Source organism: Babylonia areolata, chromosome 15 (genome assembly GCF_041734735.1).
Source record: "Babylonia areolata isolate BAREFJ2019XMU chromosome 15, ASM4173473v1, whole genome shotgun sequence".
Lineage (NCBI taxonomy): Eukaryota > Metazoa > Mollusca > Gastropoda > Neogastropoda > Buccinidae > Babylonia > Babylonia areolata.
The window spans coordinates 31,890,470-31,900,469 of record NC_134890.1 but is presented as its reverse complement, the minus strand read 5'-3'; the positions used below and the strand labels follow the sequence as shown (position 1 = coordinate 31,900,469).

At 43.4% G+C, this 10,000-nt stretch overlaps 1 protein-coding gene across 1 annotated transcript in view; it reads right to left on the bottom strand.

Annotated features, from left to right (window-relative positions):
• Positions 1–168: 168 nt before the first annotated feature.
• Positions 169–10,000, bottom strand: part of LOC143290270 (putative transporter slc-17.2) — a 27,673-nt gene continuing 17,841 nt past the window's right edge. Inside the window, exons 6-10 of the mRNA XM_076599611.1 lie at positions 7,878–8,014; positions 4,907–5,053; positions 4,111–4,243; positions 1,440–1,684; positions 169–576 (exon numbers count right to left, since the gene is read on the bottom strand). Coding sequence (XP_076455726.1) covers positions 364–576; positions 1,440–1,684; positions 4,111–4,243; positions 4,907–5,053; positions 7,878–8,014 — 875 coding nt within the window. The 3' untranslated portion in view covers positions 169–363. The remainder of the gene's footprint in view (positions 577–1,439; positions 1,685–4,110; positions 4,244–4,906; positions 5,054–7,877; positions 8,015–10,000) is intronic.

The following is a 10,000-nucleotide window of genomic DNA, read 5'->3' as shown; positions in this document are numbered from 1 at the left end:
GGACAAACCGCAAAATCTAATACATTTTCTTCGTTTTAATACCTCTCTCCACCCCCAACCCCGGCCCCCCCTTCCCGCCTCTCTTTCTCTCATGCACACACACACACACACACACACACACACACACACACACACACACACACACTGACGCGCGCGCACACACACACACACACACACACACACACACACACACACACACAGCGATATGCACAAAGATATACACACACAATTATGCTTGGAAGCATGCACACATGCATAGTCTGAAACAAAGGAGAGTCATGATAATAATGATGATGATCATGATAATAATAGTAATAATAATAATAACAGCACGCCGCATTAAGAAACCATGATAGTGTTGCATCAAATGACAGTCTGACGTTCCTCTAAAATGACGTCACACTTTTTCTCCGCGTCACCGTCAGCATCCCCAGCCTCGACCATGGTCGTCTCGACGGCAAGCATTGTCCCCCATGGCTGAACCTCTCCTCGCGCGAAGACACAGAAAAACACTGTGCCGAAAGTGAACATGGCTGCCATGATGTAGAAGACGACTTGCCACTGCTCTTTAGTTTCCTGCAGCAAGGATCAGAATTGCCAGTGGTTTGGATTTAGAGAGAGAGAGAGAGAGAGAGAGAGAGAGAGAGAGAGGAGCATAGTTTCACTGACTTGGAGAACATATCAGAGGCTGACTCTCTCTCTCTCTCTCTTTCCTTGTCGAAAACCCGCACCACCACCACCCCGGACACACCACCATCACCACAAGCACCATCACCACTACACCACCCCACACCACATCACCACCCCCCTCTCTCTCTCTCTCTCTCTCTCACACACACACACACACACACACAAGTACTCTCTCCCTCTCTCTGTCTCTCTTCCTTTCTTTGTCGAAACCCCACACCAGTACCTCGCATACACCACCATCACCATTAACATCACCACCATCACCACAACACTCCACGCCACCACTGCACCATCACCACCTCACCAACTCACAACAACAGTGACGTAGGCCACCACGTAAGGGGTCATGGTGCCGGGCGCCATGGCCAGGGTGCTGGTGGCACCACAACCCCCACCACACCACCACCACCAACACCACCAACGCCACCACCTCACCAACTCACAACAACAGTGACGTAGGCCACCACGTAAGGGGTCATGGTGCCGGGCGCCATGGCCAGGGTGCTGGTGGCACCACAACCCCCACCACACCACCACCACCACCACAACACACCACTACCACCACCACCACCAACACACCAACACCGCCACCTCCACCACCTCCACCACCTCACCAACTCACAACAACAGTCACGTAGGCCACCACGTAAGGGGTCATGGTGCCGGGCGCCATGGCCAGGGTGCTGGTGGCACCACAACCCCCACCACACCACCACCTCACCAACACCTCCATCACCTCACCAACTCACATCAACAGTGACGTAGGCCACCACGTAAGGGGTCATGATGCCGGCCGCGATAGCCAGGGTGCTGGAGGCCGTGCAGATGCTGGTGGCGAAGCGGGGAGCGATGTCGTAAGGGTTGACGAAGAAGCCCGCAGTGTTGGCCAGCCCCGTGGTGCCCACGGACAGCACGAGCAGCAGCACCACCACGACCACCTGACTGCAGTGCTGGTGACTCATCACCACCAGCAGCACTGCCGGCGTCATGTAGCCTGTGGGGAGGGAGGACACGGGACAGGGAGAGGGCGGGGGTGGGGGTGGGGTTTACTTGAGAACAATGTGTGGAATGCAGTGCAAGTTACATACAGTGTTGTTCAACCAACCCAAATCAACTCAACCAAACCAGACCCTGTCCAGTCCAATTCAGCTAGCTAGGCCCAGTCCAGTCTAACCCAATCTAAGCCGATCCAACCCAACCCAACCTAACCCAATATGATTATTGGAAAGGGTTTCTCAGTTTTTATTGGAAAGGGCTTCTCAATTTTTACAGCTGAATTAATTGCCGTCCTTATGGCATTAACATATCTAATTGATCTGCCCCTAAACTTGATTAATGTTTTATTTTGTGTCGATTCAAAATCAGTTCTGCAGTCTATCAAATCAGGTTGTACAAACATTCATTATAACATCATTTTTGAAATAAGATTTTTGATTCACTGTATTCAAATGAGAGGAACTAATATTGAAATGTGCTGGATTCCCTCACACTGTGGGCTTTTCTCTAATGAACGTGCAGATCATTGCAAAGCTTGGAGCTAAAAACGCTTTAAATGCAGTTGAACTTCCTCATCGTTTATCATCATCTGAAATATGTAATATTGTTGAAATAAATATGCAAAATTCCTTTATGTCTTTAGAAGTTAACACTTCTGCCTCATTAAATGCTAAAAGAACTGGCAGGGCTGCTAAGAGCATGGCATTTAGGTTATTACTAAATGCCCCATACACAAAATATTGTGAAAATATTGAATGCATTTGCAAGGGACGTTTAACGGTAGAGCACGTTTTAACCCGCTGTTTAGTAATGAAACCTTTTTTGCCTCCAGAAATTACGGAACACGTGTTACCAGTTTAAAATGTTAACATTATTTGGAAAAAGTTATGTATTTCAAACTGTTCTCTATTAAAGTTAGCTAGCTATGTGTTAAATAGTCAAGTTGGTTGTTTATTGTAGGTCCCCATATGAACCTCTTTTCAAATGATAATCTACAGAAGTAGTGCATAAAAATATTTGATTATTGATATTTGTTTTGTCCTAATCCCGCTTCCCCCGTCCCGCCTCTCACACACACCCTTCCAATATTATGTTTTTCCTTTCTCCAATCACTGACACTCACCCTCTCCATTTTAGATTTTGTACTCTATCTTTTCCACATTCTGTTATCTCTCTGTCTGTCTGTCTGTCTCTGTCTCTCTCTGTCTCTCTCTCTTCCTTTCTTAGTCCCCTCCCCCCTGTCCCCTCTACCTCAACCGCCCCCCTTTTGTCGATTTCTAATTAATGATAACAATCATCATTATGATAGAAATGATAATAATCCGAATGATAATAATAATATCATTTATTTTCAGTCGAATGTCATCATCTTAGATGAACAGACTATAAATGAATAAACGAACGAACCAACCTAACCCAGCCTAGCCCAGCCAAATCCAGTATCACCCAACCGAACCCAGCCCTAACGGACTAACATTGGTCGCCAGCTGAATCCATCTCGACCCAGCCTCAGTCCACCCCCACCCAGTCCAACCTAACCGTGCCCAATCCAACCTAACAATGCCCAATCCAACCTAACCATGCCCAATCCAACCTAACCATGCCCAGTCCAACCTAACAATGCCCAATCCAACCTAACCATGCCCAATCCAACCTAACCATGCCCAGTTCAACATAACACATAAAATCCAGCCCAACCCAACCCGGGCCTCACAGGCTAACATTGGTCACCAACTCAGCCCAACCAAACCCAGGCCTCACAGGCTAACATTGGTCACCAACCCAACCCAACCCAACCCAGGCCTCACAGGCTAACACTGATCACCAACTCAGCCCAACCCAACCCAGGCCACACCCCCTCTCAACCCAACCTAACCAAGCCCAACCCAACCCAACATAACATGTCAAAATCCAGCCCAGGCCAGCCTTAATGTCCAACCCAACCCAACCCAACACAGCACAACATATCCAGCACAGCCCAGCTCAGCCCAGCCAAACTCAACGCAACACAACCCAACTCAATCCAACCCCTATACTCATTCAAAACTGGGGGGAGTGCGTCTTTATATCTGTCACAATGTTGTTTTCAGGTGACTAAACATTTATAAGTACTGTGGTCATAAGTATCACTTTATATAGATATTATAGATAATACACACACACACACACACACACACACATATATATATATATATATTATCTATAATACTGTGAATGAGTGGGAAGGTTTAGGATCAGGCTGCCTCTGCCAAACTACAGTTTGATCTAATTTTATTTGAAAACAAAGAACGTTTCACACAACTTTGCCTCGGAGACTATCCTTTCTTTCTTTCTTTCTTTTCTTACACACAATTGGTTACATTAAAAGGAGCCAGCAGCTCAAATATAATTCTTTTTAGTGTACGATATTCGTGTCACACAAACCTATGATGGTGAAGAATCGCCTTGCCCCAATGACAGACAAGAAACGTCGGCGAACGACGAAGTCCGATAGGAACCCTGCGCCGCCCATGGTGACGAAGAGAAAGATGTAGGGTAACATGGAGTACACACCATTCTGTAAGACAACAGATGTAGGGTAACATGGAGTATGTGTCATTCTGTAAAACAAAAGATCTAAGGTAACACAGAGTTTCTAGTGTTCTCAGAAAAAAAGGAAAAAAGAAAAAAACGAAGAAATATAATTATAACAACATGGGGTACATACAGTTATACAAAGCAACAAATGTAGTGTAGCATGGAGTAATGAGCGTTCTAAAACTAAAAAAATATAGGGTAACCCGGAGTACACAATTTTCTGCAATACAACAAAACAACATGCAGGGTGACAAGGAGTTTGTACCACTCTGTAAAACAAAAGATGTGGGTAACATGGAGAATGTAGTCTCCTATAATACAAAATACACACCATTCTACAAAACCAAAGGTGTAGGGTAACATGGAGTACACACCATTCTGTGAATAAAAAGATGCAGGATAATATAGAGTATGCACTGTTCTGTAAAACAACAGATGTAGGGTAACATGGAGTACGTGTCATTCTGTAAGACAAAAGATGAAGGGTAACACCGAGTACACACTAGTGAGAGTCGTAGTCCTTCACGAAAGACAAAGCTGTAAATGATTTCCCACTGCATCGGAGAAACCATTGATGATACAGCTTTCACTTTGCTGTTGGCACTAATGTAAACTTATGTCAATCTGTGATGTAGAAACTAACCGACTGGATGTCGAAGTTCATGGCTTCATGCAGGAAGATGGGGAGGTTGGACAGCATGAGGGTGAAGCCCCAGTTGTAGGTGAACTGAGACACGGCGATGGCCCAGAAGCAGGGAGCAGTAAGGATGGCCCGCCACGGTACTGTGATCTGCACAGTGGAGAGTTACTGTCGTTCATCATTCAGTCGTCAACTCAGTGCAGTGCACAGAGCTAGGGTTAATGCTTGACATCTCTTACAATGCCATGGTACTGTAATCTGCACAGTGGGGAGTTACTGTCGTTCATCATTCAGTCAACTCAGTGCAGTGCACAGAGCTAGGGTTAATGCATGACATCTCTTACAGTGCCATGGTACTGTAATCTGCACAGTGGGGAGTTACTGTCGTTCATCATTCAGTCGTCAACTCAGTGCAGTGCACAGAGCTAGGGTTAATGCTTGACATCTCTTACAGTCCCATGGTACTGTAATCTGCACAGTGGGGAGTGACTGTCGTTCATCATTCAGTCGTCAACTCAGTGCAGTGCACAGAGCTAGGGTTAATGCTTGACATCTCTTACAATGCCATGGTACTGTAATCTACACAGTGGGGAGTTACTGTCGTTCATCATTCAGTCGTCAACTCAGTGCAGTGCACAGAGCTAGGGTTAATGCTTGACATCTCTTACAATGCCATGGTACTGTAATCTGCACAGTGGAGAGTTACTGTCGTTCATCATTCAGTCGTCAACTCAGTGCAGTGCACAGAGCTAGGGTTAATGCTTGACATCTCTTACAATGCCATGGTACTGTAATCTGCACAGTGGGGAGAGTCACCGCCCTTCATCAATCCGAGTCATCCATTCAGCGCAGTGCACAGAGGGTTAATGAATGCTTGACATCTCTTGTAATGCGAACAGGTTTCTTTTGATCATTCACCTTATTTGCACGGAGTTCGTGAATTACCGTTTATCTTGTTTTATTTCGTTTTCTTTTTATTTTATAAGATGATTATCTAAGTTAATTTCTATTTCGTTCTATCTTATTTCATTTTTTTGTGCTTTCACGTTCCCCTTTTTCTTTTTATCGATGCTTTCTTTCTCTCTTCCATTTTCTCCTCTAAACTGTAATTTAAAAAAAATTAAATGAAAAAAAAAAACCAACAAAACAACACACACACACACACACACACACACACATAATTTTATATATATATATATATATATATATATATATATATATATATATATATATATATATATATATTTGTACACACACACACATACATATATATATGTATATGTATATATATATATATATTTATATTGAATACACCTTTCTTTTTCAGACAAAGCCGTTCAATGTACGATGACTGTGATGATCTGTAGGATGTGTTGAGATAACTTGGCATGTTAGCGATTACTTTTGTCATTTTTCTATGTATTGTAATCTAGACAGTGCGTGAGATGAAGTGAACACAAAACAGAATAATACTCTGGTAATAGTAATATGAAAACGGTCGATGGTGATAGTTAGTATATACTGCAGAAAAAAAAATTGACAAAGGAGAGTTAGAAATAATGTGCATCATCCAAAATGCCCGTCATAAATCAACGCGAAATATGTAGTCAAAAAAGGGTGTATTTCATTATAATCGAAATACCTGTTTCGTGTTAGTTACTTTTTTTTTTCCAGTATTTTTCTATGATGTGATGACACGCGTAGTGCCAAGTTCACACAATTATCAAGACACAAGAATCATCGGTTACAGATTTCAGACTTGCAGACTTCATGCGCGGGGTTTTGTTGGAAACAACAACAACAACAACTATCGGTTGTACCGCAAAAACAATGTGATAAATGGTTACCCACTGTTTGGTTTCGAGGCCATTGTTCAGGAGACCAGTAATCAAGGGACGGTATCCGTCATAAACAGTAGGGAAACATTTCATACAGTTATTTCCCTTCTCTGTACTGACTTGCGGGGTTTATATCAGGCCCATTCTTTGCATATTTTCTTTCCAGCGTGTATTCAGCATTGACACAATGATCACCGAATGACAAAATTCCTTCCTATTCCTATGTATGACCTATAATGATAACGTGACATTACCTCATAGCACTGATGATTGGTATGTTCGGATCAAGTGGATCAGATTGACTGACCCAGATATCAAAAGGCAGATTAAACTCTGTACTTCTTGAATAAGGAGCCTGCTTTTTTTTCCCCTCCACATGTCCGGGACTAGACATATATACACACACACACGCATGTGCATGCACATCCATTCATACATAAACACACACACACACACACTCTCTCTCTCCCCCCCCCCCCCCCGCCCCCCCTACATAGACATACATAAACACACACACACACACACACTCTCTCTCTCTCTCCCCCCTCGCTCCCCCCCCCCCCCGTACATAGACATACATAAACACACACACACACACACACACTCTTCCCCCCCCCCCCCCCCCCCGGGCCCCCCCCTCCCCCCCCCCCCTCCTATCATCTGGACACAATGACTGGCGCATAAAGCTCTGAAATAAGCCATAGGTTTGCACTGTCTCAGTTGTTGTTGTCGCTGTGGTGATGATGATGATGGTTTTAGTTGTATTGCTATTACTATTAGGCTGTTCTTTTCGTCGCTGTTGTTGTTTTGATAACGATAATGATGATGATGATGATGATGATGATTTTACAATCCGGAATTGCATGTTTATTGAGGCCCGAGGCAAAGGATTTTCCCAGTTTTCGAGCAGAGCTCGCAACGATGAGTGAAAGACCATATTTTCTGACAGACTGTAAATGACTTTGTTGTTATCATTGTTGTTGGCGTCGTCGACGTCGTTGTTGTTTTGTAAACTCAGTTGCATGAAAGTCTACGGAGTACATTTTAAATTTTATTTTCCTTTCTTTTATTTATTTATTTATTCATTTACTTATTTAAAATCAACATCTTTTAGAATTTCAAATATCTGCCATTACCTTTTCCTTATGTGCGTCCATTGCTGATCGAGTGTTGATGATGTAATCCCTCTCTTTAGGGCAGATACGAGAGTGATTTTCCGGTGTATCAGAAATGACGATGAACCACAGGAAGGACCATAACAGCCCTACCGCACCTGCCAAACATAAGATTTGATATTTATGTATTATTTCTGATTCTGTCACTGTCTCTCTCTCTCTGTTTGCCTGTCTCTGTCTCCCTCACACCCCTCACCCTCTATCAATGTCTGCCTGTCGAACTGTCTTTAGTTTGGTTTGATGGTTTGTTTTGGTATGGTATGGTATGGTATGGTATGGTATGGTATGGTATGGTATGGTATGGTATGGTATGGTATGGTTGGTTTGGTATGGTATGGTATGGTATGGTATGGTATGGTAGGTTTGGTATGGTATGGTATGGTATGGTATGGCATGGTTTGGTATGGTATGGTATGGTATGGTATGGTATGGTATGGTATGGTATGGTTTGGTATGGTATGGTATGGTATGGTATGGTATGGTATGGTAGGTTTGGTATGGTATGGTATGGTATGGTATGGTTTGGTATGGTATGGTATGGTATGGATGGTTTGGTGTGGTATGGTATGGTATGGAAGGTTTGGTGTGGTATGGTATGGTATGGTATGGTAGGATTGGTATGGTATGGTATGGTAGGTTTGGTATGGTATGGTATGGTTTGTTTTGGTATGGTATGGTATGGTATGGTATGGTAGGTTTGGTGTAGTGTGGTATGGTATGGTATGGTATGGTTTGGTTTGGTATGGTATAGTATGGTAGGTTTGGTATGGTATGGTTTGGCTTGATGGTTTGTTTTGGTATGGTATGGTATGGTATGGTATGGTATGGTATGGTTTGGTATGGCATGGTATGGTATGGTATGGTATGGTATGGTATGGCATGGTATGGTTTGTTATGGTATGGTATGGTATGGTATAGTTTGGTTTGGTTTGGTTTGATGGTTTGTTTTGGTATGGTATGGTATGGTATGGTATGGTATGGTATGGTATGGTATGGTTTGGTTTGGTATGGTATGGTATGGTATGGTATGGTATGGTATGGTTTGGCTTGATGGTTTGTTTTGGTATGGTATGGTATGGTATGGTATGGCATGGCATGGCATGGTATGGCATGGTATGGTATGGTAGGTTTGGTATGGTATGGTATGGTATGGTATGGTAGGTTTGGTATGGTATGGTATGGTATGGTAGGATTGGTATGGTATGGTATGGTATGGTATGGTATGGTAGGTTTGGTGTGGCATGGTATGGTATGGTATGGCATGGTATGGTATGGTAGGTTTGGTGTGGTATGGTATGGTATGGTATGGTGTGGTATGGTATGGTATGGTAGGTTTGGTGTGGTATGGTATGGTATGGTATGGTAGGTGTGGTATGGTATGGTATGGTATGGTATGGTATGGTAGGATTGGTATGGTATGGTATGGTATGGTATGGTGCGGTATGGTATGGTATGGTATGGTATGGTATGGTATGGTATGGTGCGGTATGGTATGGTATGGTATGGTATGGTATGGTATGGTATGGCATGGTGCGGTATGGTATGGTATGGTATGGTATGGTATGGTGCGGTATGGTATGGTATGACATGGTATGGTATGGTATGGTATGGTATGGTATGGTATGGTATGGTAGGTTTGGTGTAGTGTGGTATGGTATGGTATGGTATGGTATGGTATGGTAGGTTTTGTGTGGTATGGCATGGTATGGTATGGTATGGTTTGGTATGGTATGGTGTGGTGTGGTATGGTTTGGTATGGTTTGGCTTGATGGTTTGTTTTGGTATGGTATGGTATGGTATGGTAGGTTTGGTGTAGTGTGGTATGGTATGGTATGGTATGGTATGGTTTGGTTTGGTATGGTATAGTATGGTAGGTTTGGTATGGTATGGTTTGGTATGGTTTGGCTTGATGGTTTGTTTTGGTATGGTATGGTATGGTATGGTATGGTGTGGTATGGTATGGTATGGTATGGTATGGTAGGTGTGGTATGGTATGGTATTATGGTATGGCATGGTTTGGTATGGTATGGTATGGTATGGTATGGTGTGGTATGGTATGGTAGGTTTGGTATGGTATGGTATGG